Source organism: Hermetia illucens, chromosome 4, assembly GCF_905115235.1.
Source record: "Hermetia illucens chromosome 4, iHerIll2.2.curated.20191125, whole genome shotgun sequence".
Lineage (NCBI taxonomy): Eukaryota > Metazoa > Arthropoda > Insecta > Diptera > Stratiomyidae > Hermetia > Hermetia illucens.
The window spans coordinates 73,928,391-73,945,447 of NC_051852.1; the positions used below are offsets into that span (position 1 = coordinate 73,928,391).

The 17,057-nt window shown below is 40.3% G+C and overlaps 1 protein-coding gene across 1 annotated transcript; it reads right to left on the bottom strand.

Annotated features, from left to right (window-relative positions):
* Window positions 1-596: 596 nt before the first annotated feature.
* On the bottom strand, window positions 597-5,303 carry LOC119655323 (FACT complex subunit Ssrp1). The gene is made up of 5 exons (XM_038061162.1): window positions 5,128-5,303; window positions 4,122-5,068; window positions 1,488-2,085; window positions 931-1,362; window positions 597-867 (listed from the first exon to the last, which is right to left on the bottom strand). Exons 1-5 carry the CDS (start codon window positions 5,176-5,178, stop codon window positions 736-738), a joined length of 2,160 nt encoding a protein of 719 aa, XP_037917090.1. The 5' UTR covers window positions 5,179-5,303; the 3' UTR covers window positions 597-735.
* Between the last annotated feature and the right edge of the window lie 11,754 nt (window positions 5,304-17,057).

The following is a 17,057-nucleotide window of genomic DNA, read 5'->3' on the forward strand; positions in this document are numbered from 1 at the left end:
GATGAAATCCGCCCACGGTTGTTGGCAGCTAGCAGAGCCTATATCAATTTACAAAAACTGTTCCGTTCGAAACGTCTCACCATAGGGTCAAAGCTTTTACTGTACAAGACAGTGATCTTGCTGGTCCTTATCTATTCCTCGGAGACCAGTGTTCTTAGCGAGAAAAATTGCGAACTCTTGGCTGAGTTCGAGAGAAGAATCCTCCCAAGAATTTTTTGCCCCCTTTATGAGGACGGACGATTCTCTAGTCTACAGAATGACGTTGTGGATAAAATCCGACTCATTACGTTGCGGGGGGCGGGTCACTTAATCCGTATGTATGGATGCGGATGATCCAGCGCGCAAAGTGTATAAGGTCAATATTTATGATACAAAAAGAAGACGAGGCCGACCCTGACCGACGACGACGCGATACAGCTTTTAGGGATATCGAATTGGTGGACCTCGGCGCAAAACCGGGATGTATGGAGTTCCTTATTAAGGCAGGCCTAGACCGGATACCGGAACTGCCACCTGCAATATTTGTGCCAGTCGGGGATGTTGCAAACAAAATAAAATGGAATTATAAAAAAAAAAACATAAAAGGAAACAAATTGTTTTCTCGCTTCATCGACAAATTTCTATATTTATAACTTAACATATTGGAGTAATTGTACATTCAAAGTAAACGTGAACTGATTGGGGAATGAGATAAGTTCGGAAGAAGTTTCCGATGCATGCGACGCTAAAAGATGCTTAGTCATCGCCGCTCTCCTCTCCTTTGCTCGACTCTTCTTCCTCTTCTTCTTCTTCGTCTTCTTTCTCACTTCCCGCATCGGATTCTTCTTTTTCCTTCTTTTTCTCAGATTTCTTGCTTGAGTTAGATTCCTGTTACAATACAAAGAACTCAGATCAGTTTGAGTGAAATTTTCGTCAATTGCCAGTACTTGCCTTTTTCGCTTTCTTTTTCTCTCCTCCTGATTCCGACGATGTGCTATCATCTTCCGATATATATTCTTTACTTTTATAGCCTGTTCCTGACATTGCTGATGATTTCTTCACCGGCGACTCCTTCTTCCGTTTTTTCGATGGTTTCGAATCACCTTCATCGTCGCTGTCTTTCTTTCCGCCACCACTTTCTTTGTAGGCTTTCATCGCTTCCAAGTATTTCTCCTTTTCCTTCGCCGCCTTCTTTTCCCATTCAGGTTTGTCTTTTAGATCTTTCCATAGCTCGCCAGCTTTCTTGGCGATCTCGGTTATCTTCAGATTGGGATTATCTTTTTTAATTGATTCACGATTCTCGTTTAACCAAAGCATGAAGGCGGTGGGCGCGCGTTTCGGTTTGTTGGAGTCTTTCTCCTTCTTCTTCGTTTTTCTAGGTACCTAAAAGGGGGAATTTTCACAAGTTTATATTTTACAATTCAGATTGATTTTCATCCAAATATTATACGAAACCAATGTATTTCCTTTTGCATACTGAAATATGAAGTAATATTTTTCCCATTTACCTTTTCCTTCTTCTCTTTCTTTTCTTTTTTCTTCTCTTTCTTCTCCTTTTTTTTCTTTTTCTCCTCGTCATCAGAGCCTTCGCCACTTTCGTCAGAAGACTCGGTCTCTACATTGCTATCGTACTCTTCTGCTACGTCTGACTCAGGTTCGTTAGGCTTGAAGTCCTCATCAGTCGACTCCTCTTCTGATCCTTCATCCAAGTCCGAATCACGTTCCTCAGCCTCCGCCTTAACACGAGCCAAGTAGGCATCGGGTTCATTTTCATTATCCGAGTCACCAAAGTCCTCCTCGTAGGTAGCCTTGTCGTTCTTGCCCCTATTTTTCACATGCAATTTCTTCGAGATGATGAAATCATAGAGTTTCTTGTATTCTTCTTTTTCGATGCTGCTAAACGTGTGCACTGTGCCTGATTTCAACTCAATTTCGAAATCGAAACTCCTTGTGGATCCACCACTGCGAGCGAAGTTGACTGCGGCTATTTCTTCAAATCGAATATGAATTGACGGCTTATGCACGTAGATGAAGCCACGTTCCAATGGATATAGGTAGCCGGCGGCCGCCTTGTATGAACAGCCAATTGCAGGAGTCTGTGAATGCCTGGAAAATGGTGTTATTTAAGATGAAGTTGCGTCATTAAAGACATTCCCAGAATGAAGGCGTTAAATTCATTAAATGAAAAAATTAAAACTTCTTGCATATATGCAGTGTTTGACTCTGGGTGTTTTATAGATAACAAGTCGGGAAACCGGAAGCTGGCATTGCTCACGTGAACACATTTGAGTGGGTGTTTGTACCTAAGTTGTAACGGTTATGCACTTAGTTTGTCAGACCATTCACTTTAGTATTATAGTAGTGTCCGGATAGCTGAGTGGTTAGAGCGCAAGGCTGTCATACGGAAGGTTGCGGTTCAAATCTCACTGGTGGCAGTGGAATTTGTATCGTGATTTGACGTCGGATACCAGTCGACTCAGCTGTGAATGAGTACCTAAGTCAAATCAGGGTAATAATCTCGGGCGAGCGCAAAGCTGACCACATTGCCTCCTAGTGTACCGTTACGGTCTTGAATGAAGTGCTCTAACACACTTCAAGGCCCTGATCCAATATGGATTGTTGCGCCAACGATTATTATTATAATTCACTTTAGTATTATACTGACTTTCAAAGTCTTGAAAGAAATTTTCACAAAAGTAACATTTTCACCAAACTCGGTGGTATCATGCTCCACAGCATAACCTTTATTGTCGAGAAAATTGATGCTTCTAGGGTAAAACTAAGGGGGGTTCCCACTCAATTGATGAAAAAGATACTTTTAATAAATATGGTAATATACTATTATTAAATTTAGTTAAACAGGTATCGATTTGTGGAGTATTTTGAAGCCTAGATACCATGTGCATGGCTCATCATAATTTTTTTTCCAGATATTTGGGTTCGGTAGTTTCTGAGAACGGGTCATTGAAGTAACCCTTTTTGGATCCCCGCACTCCTCCCCTTTGCAACCATTTTCAAAACTAATATCGGTTTCGTAAAGTACTAATTGAGGCTTCACGACTATACTCGGTGAAACAAAATTTTACACACCCTTTTAGAAGTATAGGGTCACCCTTAAAACTCAACGTGGAGCCATTTTACTCTTCGAATGTAATGGGATTCACAGGTTCCACCTTTCTACCAAATTTCGTCTCAATACGAGTAACCGTCTCTGCGATATAAGGTGTGACAAACAGACGAACAGACAGTAAACCGATTTTAATAAAGTTTTGTTTCACACAAAACCCTAAAAGGGGGTACCACGCAGTGCAGCAATTATAGTGTTATCAGGTTGCTGAGCACCTTCTATGTCTATCTAGATATTCTCCGCTATTTTGCTAGGCTGGATAGCCTCAGACGACATCAACAGATTATGTAGATATTCCCTCTGTTGCAAGCGATGGAAAATCTGTTGGAATATGGTCATCAGTTGCATCCACTTTTTATCAAATTCAATGACGTTCCCAAATGTTACTTTTGCATCGGCGTGAAAAGGGATATGAAGTCAAAATCGAAATTCGCGAAGGTTGTATTTGTCAACAATCCGTTTCTTCATGCGTGACGTTTTTGACGTTGAATTCAATGAACGATGTTATCTTTCAACAAATACATCGACTGCGCTAATGACATTCGCTTATTCTACCGAGTTATGGACTTTGACCAAATCGTTTTGGATTCGGATCAGGCAAGCAGAATCGGGCCGAAGGTAAATACCAGTAGTTCTCAATCTGACAGGTTATCGGAATATTATAGCCTGAGAAAACTTTGCTAGTACATGGGAGCCGACGAGTGGCTCGCAGAACAATAAAGAAAGAGTGCAAGATTCTCGGAAAATCTGGAGAGAATTGGAGCAAATTGCCAGCAAGCGGCAGGGTGGCTAATGTATTATACATTTGTGGCACTCCTTGAAAATTTTATGCTGGCTTTTAAGCAACAGCGTGAAGCTTGACAAGTGCAAGAGTCAAGCAGAGTTTAGGGTTAAAGTAGCTTGACTTCGATAGGGCTTGTGTATCACCCCCAAAGCTCTAAAAAGTAGAGAACCTTCCCCTCTGCTAACTGGTAACAATTATTAGCTAATCCAAATATATCTAGAATGTACTCACCCGACGAAACTTCCTGGGCCTGTTAGCTTCCGGTTGACCAGCACTTTCATAATCTTCCCGAGGACCTCGTAAACAGGCCCTGACAGTTCTTTGGTGAGTTTGTTTTCATATTTCTCCTTGAGTTCCTCCTCTGTGAACGGCAACTCGATGCTTGTGTCCTCCTCATTTCCGAACAGAAACACCAGGTAATGGTAACGCGTCTGACCCTGTTTTATTGGCGGGTCCAGCGAGAGTACGAAGAACATTTGCCGGTTGTCCTTATGTGGCAACAAGAACAAACGGAGCACAGTCGACATCGGGATTTTATAGTCAAAGGTCTTACCGTGCAACTGGAAAAATGCCTGGAAGATTTTGATGTCATAACGGCCACGAGGCGTGAGGCATTGAATTTCACGAAAGATGGCAATCGCATCACCCGACACAGAGATCACAGACGCCTTGTTCATAACGTTCGAATAGAAGCTATCCACTGGATCCGTATCGCTTGATTCTAGGGACGGAATGTGGAATCGCATCTCCATAAGGCCCACGGGCGCATCATCGTTCTGGTGGAATTCGAGAGTCACCTCGTTTTTTCCGGTTGTGCACTGTGAGACATGGTTGAGGGGGATTTCGAAGGTGGTCTTGGTATCCACGTCGAAGCTCAGAACGGAGCCATTGAACTTCACTGTTCCCCAGTTGCAACCCTTTACGCATAACTCCTTCTCGGATATGTCCTTTTTGTAGTTCGTTTTGAAGAAGTTTGTTATCTTTTCGTTTTCCTGGTCCTTGAAACCGCAAAACCGGTGCAGGGTGCCGGTCTTTGTGAATATACGGATCCCCCAATTGCCAACGAACCGTTGCAGATTGGCCAATTCTATGTCCGAAGCGTTTATTTGATCGACTTTTCCAGTTTTGTTATTTTTGAACACAATCGCTTGATCCGTCATTTTTATCCGGCCAGGTGTCTGCAAAAGGGTACGAGTTTCAGTGCGAACGTCCAAATGTTCCCGGCGAATGAACTTACCATCAGACCCTTGACTTCGGATGTTATATCCGAGTATTCTAAAACGTCCATAGTACAAGCCGACTGGAGAGCGCTTCCTTATAAACAATATTCCTCCCGCTTATTAGCACACAGGCTCATAAAATGCGACACTCGCAAAACCGCGCACCAACAAACCTCTTAGGTTATGGTTTCGAAATTTGAAGTTTAATACACACAATGAATCAGAAAGCATTATGGAGCGGGTTGTGTCGGAGAGGTATTCTAGTGTAATGTGTTTGTGGTTAGGATTATGCTTAGTGTCGACCAAAACCTTGTCGGGCTACCAGGTTACATCGGGTTGAGCGAAAAATCGTTGCGTTTTTTAAGGGGACGTGCCGGGTTCAAATTTTAATGTTTTGATTTTTTTTCCAACCGTTTAGTTTTTTAGAAAAAAGACAGATATTTTGATGAAATTTCGCATACATATCATCACAATGGTAAAGTTTGAAAAAAGCGACTTATGGTATTTTCCAGGCTGCTATTTATTTCCTACAGATTTTTTAATAAAAGTCAAAAATTGATGGTGTGGGTGATTTCGGGTCACTGATATGTCCAAAAGGAACAAAAAACGGGGTTGCGGTCAGCATGAAATGAATGAAATTCTCTATAGAATTAACCACAATCAAAAAATGTCGCCAAAAAATAGCAAAAAAGAAGGGGATTTTAATATTTTTTCGGTTTTGGTGCTAAAAAATCTGATGTAAATCAAAATATTTACCACCTATCTCCGTCTCTCTTCATTCTATTGCTTTGAATGTGTACAATAACGTATTAAAATTTTAAAACGAATGATAAAGTTTTTTTGAATCAGAACGCGTTTAAAAATGTATTGCAGTATTCACAGTAGTGACACTTGAGTACACAATCCAAATCATAACCGGTAAAACCAGTTTCCAGAATGTTGTGTCTATTTATACAACATGTTAATAAAACTAGAATGTGTAAGATACTCTTCGCAAAGCAGACGTTTTGAAGAGAAAGGCACGATACAAGAAGTAAGACTTTGACCTGCGGCTACTTATTTTTAAAATCAAGTATGACTTTCATATACTTACCACATATTTTCAAATGTATTTACAACCAAAATCAATAGTAAAAAAATATTTTACAAAAATTGAACCCGTCACGTCTTCTTAAAGTGAGCTATCTCTATATAGAACAAAGATTAATCAACTGCTGGGTATCGAAGTATATAGCAAAAATCCATAAGATAATTGCTTAAGGCTCTTAGGCCACAACAAAGATTACCGATCCTTGGGACTGGTAATGGGACTAGTAAAAACCACGAATTGATTATGACTAGCCTGGTTTATTCATCTCTTTCTGATTTATATACAAAATTATTGCTTAGTTTAAATGCTTTATCAACAAATTATATTTTTTTGCAAAAAGCTAAATTCCATATTCAACAAAAATTCTTGGATGTAATTCGGTCGCCTTGACCGTGTTGAATTTCCGTCAGCGTTTTGTTCCGATTGTTCCGATTACCTGGTCGTACTTGGTTAGCACGTTTTGTGGTGCAAGGTGAAGGTCGCTGACTTGAGTATGGGGCATTTTGCGGGTGTCGGGTATCTATCATGAACGTTTTGCTGTGGAGCAAAAAATGTTTGATGATCTGTTTCTTGGGCAATTGTTGTTGGATTTTGCTAGTGCCCGGCAAGAATTGTTGCAATAGATATTAATTGTTTACATTTTGCATTTCATGCAGTTTATTTCTTGTTGTGGATTGATTCTTTGATTTATGCAGCGAAAACTGTTCGATGATCTGTTTCTCGAACATCAACAATATATTCGGTGCGGTTTTACCACCTCCTTTGAAATAGATGTTATTCCATTCCCGGAGTTTTGCAGAGAGCGGAAGAAATGGAAGTGTGGCAGCGCAAAGTCAAGCAAGTATGCTGGGTGAAGCAGTCCAGTCCATTCAAGCTCCAATAATTTCTGAGTGATTTCGTATTGTAATAATGAATCAGAACAACTCTACGATTGGCGAGCTTCGAGAGTTTCTGGAAGAGATCTATTCAAACCATTCAATAGACTCCCCGCGTTAGAAAATGACCAAATGTTTTTTACGCCGAAGTAGTAGTTTCACCTGCCAAATTACTATATTCGTAAAAAAAATAATTCGGGACACTCATTTGTTAATTATAATGGTTTAAAAATTGAATTCTCAAAAGGCAGAAAAGAAAACGCGGTGAAGGCATTCGATTTAGTGTTACTTTTCAAGTAATCAATCAGTTTTTAACCGAAGTGTGGGAAATTGATGTGTGAATGAACAACCCTCCAAATTATTTTACGTTTCGGCAGTAATGGTAATAAGCTATATAACAAATTCTGACATTTTTACCTGAACGGCGGTAAAACGTACGTTTTTGAAAGATACACAAAAAAAAAAACAAGTCGGGAAACCGGAAGCTGGACGCTTCAGGTACGAAAGGTTTTGTGTATTTCTTAGTACGTAGCATGTAATATATTCGTATATTATGTGAGAGTATCCACTTTCGGGTGATATTGACATTCATAGTCTTCAATTTTCGAAGAAGCAGCAAATTTGAGGTATTATAACTTTGTTAGTAATAGTGCGATTTCCACCAAACTTGGTGAGATAATGCTCTATATTATAGCCTATACGACTGTAGAATTTCATGATACTAGGATGAACTTAAGGGGGGTTTCTAACCAATTACAAAAAATTGTAGTAATATACTATTATTAACTTTATTTAAACAGATATCGGCATGGAAGGTATTTCGGGGCCCAGGCACTATATAGTGGCAGCCTTCTGATTTTTTTTCAGATTTTTCGGTTTGGTAGTTTCTGAGAATGGCCTTCTTAAAGAAGTGATCACTTTCAACCCCCCGCGCTCCCCACTCTTCCAACGAATGTCAAAACTAAGATCGGCTTTGAAAAGTACTAACTCTAACTAATTTGACTAACTAATTTGATACCCCACATGACTATATTTGATGAAAAAGAATGTTACACCCCCCTTTTGCATATATGGGGACCCCCCCTTAAATTCGACGTAAAAGGATGTAATTCACTGTATGCGTGAGCGTTCACACCAAATTTGGTGTTAATCGCTATAACCGTCTCCGAGAAAAATGCGTGCGACGGACAGACAGACAGACAGACAGACAGTAAACCGATTTTAATAAGGTTTTGTGTTTACACAAAACCTTAAAAATGGATTTGCACTGAGCGGGATTCGAACTTTGGGAACGTTGAATATTTTGCGGTACCTCTTTCCTTGTGACAAAATGCTAACGCAATCGTATATTATCAATTAAGATTGGAGTTTAAATTTTAAAAAATTTAACTCAGGTTGAAATGATTCTGGCAATTTATATATGACTCCAAAGAAACTGGATACCGTCGGACAATGGCGATCCACTTCTTCCAAAAATCGCCTTTCCAAACAGCCAAAAGAGCTTTCTGCAAGGTTTTATGGAGTTATTGGTGCACCAATTTCAAACATACAGTTTTTTTTCCAAAAAACGGTCTTTGAGAGTTTTGTTAGATTGCACCATAGATTTCATAGATCAGTAGTGGAAATAAGGCGGCGAGTCTATTGTCAAGAATACTTTCCCGATCAATTCGGGTCCAAGGAAAGAGCTCACAAAATACCATACCCTCGCAACCCCACAGCACTGAGAGCATAATCTTCCCTTGATGAAGTACTGTTTTCGAAGTCGTTTGAGGTGAATCTTCTAGTTGACAAGACAAGACAATGTGCATTGCGCTTTCCTGGATATCAACCTTTTCAAAGGCTTGCTTTCTTCACTCTAAAGGATGCCTTAAATGTCAAACGAACTTTTTTAAATTAGTTTTGACATTGAGCATTGACATTTACATTTTTCGGACATTGTTTCCGTAGACTTCGAACAATTTTATACGGAGTTCACTCTCGTTCTTCCCGTTACTGTTGGGAAAAGACGGCTTTGGCGACAGTAACGATAATGATCAGAGGTTTGTGAGTTTCTGCATTTTCCACCACCTCGTTACTGTCGCTGCTACGAATGATGGCGGACAGGATGCGCTCGAATTCCGATATCGTGCGAAATCCTGGCGAGTTCAAAGGTAGTTTGTTATTGAAGTGGTCAGGGAAGCGGAAAATTCTGCAGAGCATAATTATTTCAGAAGTGTATTCCACATCACGAAAGAACTTGCATGCGATCGCAAACCTTTTGATGGTCCTTGGAGAGTCGACTCCACATTGGCGATGACGAGTAGCTGGAAAAGTGGAAGCAACATTTTATCACGGCTCTTAACCGTGTCATATCCGGTAAACTTCCTCCTCTAGTAAATGAAATGGCTAATCACCGTAACATGCGGATACGGATTGTTTCCCTAAGCAAAACAAAAACTCATCTCGGCCATAAATGCACTCAAAAGGAGGAAATCCTCTCGACTTGATGGTCTCCCCACAGAGTTATTTATCGCTGCACCTGCAGTTTCTGCAGATATGCCACTTCCACTCATACTAGAATCGTTCCCAGAGAGTGGAAGACAGGGATGATTGTTTTCGACTGCGTAAACAAGTCGTGTGCTACGCATGTTCGAAGTAGGATTAGCATTCCAGAAAAACTAATAGCTACTGTCAGAGTGACATATGAGGGCGTAAAATGCCAGGTGTTGCATCGAGGTAAAATCTTAAAGAAATTCGAGGTGCAAAGTGGACTCCGCCAAGGTTGCATCTTATCACCGATATTATCACTTCGTGTTATCGGTGACGTTCTTCATGCTGAATTGTCCGGAAGACATCAAAGAGTTTAATGGACTATGTATGACAGCTTTTCTCAAACACCTCTACTATACTGATGACATTTATTTGCTCTCTCACCAGGTCATGGACTTTAGCCAAATATGTCTGTATTTGGAAAGAGAGGCAAGTAGAGTTGAACTGAAGTTAAACACCAACAAAACCAAGTTTCTCAGTCTGACGAATTACGGATGGGACACAAAAATGCCCGGCAGGATATGCTGACGTCTTCTACATCGATGATTCAAAAACAGAACCGGGTTCTGGAAGAGGAGTCTACCTCTCGAATAAAAACCAGAAGTGGGCTTTCCGTTCGAACAATATTCTAGTTTTCTTTTAGGCTAAAATTTATGCGATCTTAAGAGCAGCAACTTGGGTGGTTGACGAGCGGTTTAAGGACAGGCGCATTGCGATCTGTAGCGATAGTCAAAATGCACCGAGGGTGTTGAGCAGTCCGTCGATCACTTCAAAAATCATTCAATAATGTTTACATCGTTTGAACTCTGTTTCTAGATTCAATACGGTGGAATTACTCTGGGTATCCGGTCATTGTGGTAAAAGGGTAATGAATCCTCGGATGCCTTAGCAGAAGAACAAAAGAGGGTTTAATTTCCCCCTATGTCGGGACCAAAACAGGAATTCGAGTATTAGTAACATTGGCTAATGCTACTATTAAAAACTGGGAACAAGCTATCCATAATGGCAGATGGCAGAGCCTTAATAATACTAAACACATCGCAAATTTTAGTCTGTTGAAAAGTAGGAAGAGTTTCAGAAGTATTGTAAGCATTCTAATTGGCCCTAATTCACTAGCTCGGCATATATTCAGAAAGGGATTCTTCAAAGTAATAGGTGTCCACTCTGTAATGATGAAGTGGGATCCACGGAACATTTCGTATGTGAGTGCCCTGCCTAATGCAGCGGGTAGCATCACATCCACTAACGGAAATCGAATCCGGGATATTCCGTTAGACGACCACTAGGGTCTGAGGGCTCAGAAGCTTTGCCTCTTCTCCACTTCATACAAACACAAACGAAGAATTCGGCTTCGGGCCTACCACTCACATGGTACCCCGTCTTCATCGGATTGTAACACCTCTCCTCAATTATCTTAACTAAGCGGATGGCTTTTACTTTCTTACAAGCTGAGTCTTGGACCTTCATCAAATGACTTTGGATTGGGGGAAGGAGACAAGCAGAGTCTGTTGGAATGCGCCCTGGGCTTTCTGTTCTGCCTCGCAGCGTGCTTTCTGCCTGTTGATTTCGTGGTGGAGTTCCTTATTCTCTCATTTATATTTTGCCAATATAAGGTTTACCTCATTATGGCACGTTCAGCTAACCACCGAAATTTGAGGCGGTTCATTCGTCAGTACAGAGGTAATATCTTGCAACAAAGTCTGCGATTCAATCGAAGTTCTTCTGTCCACAGCTGGGCCCTGTCGCTCATTTACCCCTATTGAGAGAGCTTCAGAAAATTTTCTAACCTCGATTTTTCCGAAAGAAAATGTACTGATGATCACTGGCCGTGAAATCTTCCAGTACCCTCCATCGTCGCAATGCTGCACTAAGCAATCCATGGGAAAGGTTACTTCAGATGTAGTGCCTTCGCAATCAAGCCGTTGGAATGTTGGTGTGTTACCGATATTTAGGACAATCAATTCTGGCGGCCACCTCCAAAATTTATGTGCCTCGAGAATCTAGTTGAGGCATGTTTATTTCCAGGACTCCGGCGATAAAGTCACCTTCGACTAGAACTCTCCGTTTTGTGTTTTGAATCTCGTCCTCTAAGGCGGCGAGTCTATCCTCTGTCATTTTCTTTCTACAGACCGCGGTCCTTGCAAAGAACGCAGTGTTTTTTTTTCACTTTTCGTTTTTTTAACACAAAGTGTTTCTCTCCTGCCCTGTGCAAACCCCTGCTATGTGCCCGTAGATCGATCACTTAAAACAGCGGGTCGGAACCTTTTTTCGAATTATCCTACAAATGATCATCCCGATCTTTATTTTCCAGCAGTGAAGAAGTTTGCTCGCTGTTTGCTCAGAGACAGAGATTATGGCAAATTTTTGTCTTTCTGAATTGACGATGTAACTCTCACCTTAAGATTGCTCACATCTAAGTAATCCCTTTTTATCGCCTCCTCCACCTCTTCCATACCCGTGAGGTTTTCGTGCCTAGAATGCTCTGGACTGTCTTGCAGAACGTACTGTTTTTATCAGTCTCTAACCTAAGTATATCGCTGGTTCGGGTCGGCCGAATAGATCCAACATCTACCCTAGCGTCTTCTTGTTTGGCGTTTTTGCGGACTTCTTGAAGAACTTCTGCGGAAGATGTTGCTTCATTCGACTTGATGAGAATTACCTCTAACCGTAATTTCTCCCTTCTCTTTTCCTTTGCCGCTGATGTTGTTGTCGTAGTTGACTTCGACTTTGCTACAGTGTAGTTACTACCATCGCTATTCAACTTACGTTTTTGCGAAATTAAATTGTGAATTTTCTCATTTTTTGGCGCTGTTTGGTTCGATTGGTTATCATCTCGCGGAGTTTTCCTTGCTGCTTCCTTGGTGGCAGATCAACGCGGTTTTCCTCTCACTTCCTTTTATCCATTGATTGTGTTCCCTCTTGCTGGTTAAAAACACCGCATTGTGTGCAAGTAAGGGCTGTGCTAGCGATATAGTTTTTCCTCAGTTCCACTTTGGGTGTCCTCCAGGAGTTTCGCTGGTGTGTAATAAAGTGTAGAAGTTCCTTCATCTCCATTATGGCATTTTTAACACCCATGAAGAGATTTCGGTGGACGATGGTAGTAGCGTAGGACACCCTGCACTTCTTGAGTAGCCTTTGTTCCTTTACTCTTGTCTTTTGGATGAGGTCCATCCTCTCCAGTGAGATAACTTGCATTTTTGCTTTGTTGAGGAGTTCGCCTATCTTTTTTTCCGACAAAGGTGTCCCACGCATCACGGAGCTTCCCATCTTTTCTCGTGAGCCTTTTCCTACCTCGAACTCGATGGCGTCTCTCCTTGTTAGCCAGAATTCCTACTCTTCATGGTGCCACTCCCTTTTTCACTACTAGTTACCTTCTCCGTTGGGACAATGGGCCCTTCTACTTTTTCAGCAGCTTACCGTCGTAACCGCGCTTCTTGCGAAGAGATTTATAGTAGAATTTCCCATGTTAACTGCCAGAAATGGTAAGCGTGGTGTATTCCCACTCCTTCTAAAAATGTTGGCTATTGCTACTTGTGTCCCCGTAATTGTTGTTGTTGTTACTGCATTTTGGGTCTCAGTTACCAGCCACTATCTCCGGTAAAAACTGAAGTCGCGTAGGTTGACATCAATTTTTATGGGAGTTCGTGTTCAGAGCGGAGATCTTTGTTTAAGTTCAGAGTCTAATTAAACCTAAAAAGATTATTTGATTTTCCTTTATTTTTCATACTTTTCAACTCTATCTGAAGTATAAATTTAAACAAGTCGGAATACCGGAAGCTTGGCGTTTCAGTTATAAAGGTTTTGTGTTCATCTTCGGTGAGAAATTTCCTGTGTACGTTTTTCTATTCGTACATACCTAAAGTATCAAAATATTCCTCGATATGTGTATTTACAAACTCTAATTCCGCCGTTCATATGAGTTCACTTTATATGATCGTGACGTCATGCATGTCTTAGAGTGCAATAAATTCACATGAAATACGCTATTTTGACCTTCTTTACCTTTGTTAATAAGTCTGATTTTTTCAAACTTTCCAAAATTGTGTATTATATTATTACCAAAGTAATAATAGCACCAAATATTATACTTCTAGAATAAACTTAACGGGTAAATTTCTAAAACGTGTTAATATTCTAATATTTACTTCATTTGCGCAGACATCGGAATGGATGTATTTTCAGATGTCTAGATTCGTTCTGAGAACGAGACCTGTTGCACTTTTCGGCACACGCATTTTCAGCCCTTACTCCCCTATATTTCACCCGGTATCATCAACTATGATCAGTTTTTAAGTCCTTTCATTTAATAGCCAACATTACCATATTCTGCGACACAAATATACACCCGGGGTCTTCTATAACTTTGATTATAATAATTGGATTACATTCAAACTATTATTGATCATTAAACTTTAACTAACCATTAATTTGCTATACCTAGCATAAAAAAAATACATGCAAATCATTCAAATCTCGCTCTTTTAGCTCTTTATTATGGCGATCTACATAAACGTGACATACGATACCTTATCCTTTTAACAGTGTAAGTTCCGAACGATTCGGAATATCAAAAAATCACTTTGCTCAAACATTCTACACTAGATGCAGATCCAATTTATGCAAAAAAAAACCGATTTTACGAATCCGGAACACTGGATAGCCCTTAATGCCGCATTTACCATGCGCATAATCAGATGCCGGTTAACGTGCTGCACTTAATGCAAGCCGACATTAACTATTAAGCATATGGCAAATCCTACATCATATTACAATTCAAATTCATCATATAAATTTTGTTGGACAATATTTATCATACTAACGTTGACCCTGCGAGTTTTTATATAAAGTTATGAAAGCGAACCATATTCCAAGAAATTTAACAAGAATTTTCAACGGTCGCAGCAAAAACGCGACAAAAAATGCTCCATCGAGCAAATAAAATAACGAACGCAGTTTCAAATATACGCCCAGCCCTCCGAAAGGATAATTGAAAACGCACTTTTGAAACGGAATATTTCTATTTCTATTGCGGTACTGTTCCATCATTTTCTTCTGCTGCGTTCCCTTAAACGACACACAAATGTAGTAAATAGGCAATTTCAATGTCGTTCCCCATCTCTATTTTCACTACCTTTCATGAATTATGATTTGGGATCAAAGGATCACGAACTATCACTTTGTGTTCTTACCCCTATCGTAAATGATATACGTAAAATATTACGTGACACTGTCTTACGTTAAGTGTCTCACGGTAAGTGACACTTCATTATGTGCATCGTAAACGCGGCATAGTAATTCACAGCTGCTTATACACTATGTGTAGATATACAAGGAGGCGCTGCAATGTGGATCGCTTAGCGGAGATTCACCCGAGCACCAAAGCAAAGTAGCGTAGCACAACTCACAACGTCTGAGCAACTCGAAACTTACCCGCGTGAGCAGCTCGCCCAGTGTACACAGACTAGGCAAGGTAACATCACCACGAAACGTCAAACTGCTGACGACGTCACTTGGACCGATATAATGGGTAGTGAAATTTAATGAACATCTTGTATCTCTGGAACTGTTATGGCTAAAGAAAAGTTATGAATTAAGATTTTTAGGAAACATCTTTATCTTTCATAGATAGTAGTCCATAGGCATGAAAATCGGTAGAAAAATCTCAGAGATAAAAAAAAATGGGAACATTTAACAAGATGATCACAGATTTGTTAATGCTCCGACCAAAACTGAAGTCATAACTAAACTTTATTGTCAGTAAATTGAATGTTGCATTCGATTACGAACAACAGAACAAATCACTTTCATGAATTCAAAGAAAAAAATTGAAAAATTCATTGCTCATAAAATCAATCAATCACGTTTATGTTCAATAAATAAATAGTCTTAATAATTTTTTCGTGGGCCGGTTGTGAAAGTAAATAATTTAGGTGCCAATCGTTGGTCTTATCATACTCAAAAGTAGTTGTAATCTTCACATCATCAGATAAAACACGCAGTCGTTCCTTAATGCCGTGTTTTGATTTGCATTTAGTTTTATCTTCGCAGCCCATTTTTTTAGTGTCGGTACTGCTGGTAGTGCTACTTTTCTCTTGTATGGAAGCCTGTATGCTCGTGGTCCAGTAGGGTAAAGGGAAATAGCAGAATATCCTCGTTACTCCAATGAAAATTTTTATTCGGATTTCCCATTTTCCGAATTTTCCCTTCCGTAGAAATACCTTTGAGTGAAGAAATAGTACGTTCTGCTATTTCTAGACGCTGAGAATTTTTTATTGCGAACTTCGAGGTGTCTGCTTTCCGGTTGTACCCCCAATATTTCCAATTCTTTGCTACAATCCTGATCAACCTTGTTTTAAACATTTTATTTAGATTAGCGAAACAAATGTATTTCCACCTTAATGTTAACTTACTTCGCTTGAATCTCGGCCTCTTAGCGAGTAGATTGAACAGGCGAAATACTTTCTACTTTGCTTTGACAACTTGCAACCTCTTCTTGCCTTTAATACAATGATCGGAAATTAAATTTGGATTTGCTTATTTGTTTATTTGAGAAGTGCTTAATGGTGGATTGCATTAAGTCCGTAGTAACTTGCTGTGCCAATATTTATGCGTGGACCCCTCGTTCAAGGATTATCACCCAATGAAAGAAAAAGGCTAGACGGTTTCGTCCAAAAAGGAAGCACGACGAATAAATATAAACACAAAACAATACCTAGCTACTGCTTTTCGGCCACAATGGTCACAAGATTAAGGCGAGGTAGCGTCTGATGAATTATGCCTCCATCATGGATGATGACGTCTAGCCTTTTTCTATTTTTTAAATTTCTTTTTTTATCTCCCGAGCTTCACTCTTTTGGTTCAGTTGCTTTGACTCAGAACAGCGTCGTCGTTTAACCGCCTTTCGCTTTCCACAGTTCCCAGAAGTATGCCTTGGAGCTTATAATCGCTTTGCACAACATGTTTTGAACACACGCGAGTGTTTTTGAAGTTGATCTTCCTACACTTTTTACAAAGTTTTCTCTGCTCTTCGAAAATTGTTTCATTCTTCGAAAATCACGGACATGAGAGAATTTGGTATCCCGACGAAATTAATAAGACTGACTAGGCTGACCCTGACCAATGTGCGAGGCCAGATAAAAGCAGCAGGATCACTCTCAAGACCATTCGACATCAACAACGGTCTACGACAAGGGGATGCCCTATCATGCGTCCTCTTTAACCTGGCTCTCGAGAAAGTGATCCGTGATGCTGAGGTAAATGCAAGAGGTACGATCTTCTTTAAGTCCACCCAACTACTGACCTACGCTGACGACATCGACATCATGGGAAGAACCACCCGAGACGTACAAACTGCCTTCATCTAGATCGAGCAGGTAGCAATTGAGGCGAGATCTTGGGCTGCACATCAATGAAGGCAAGACAAAATATATGGTGACAACGTCAGCACCGAATA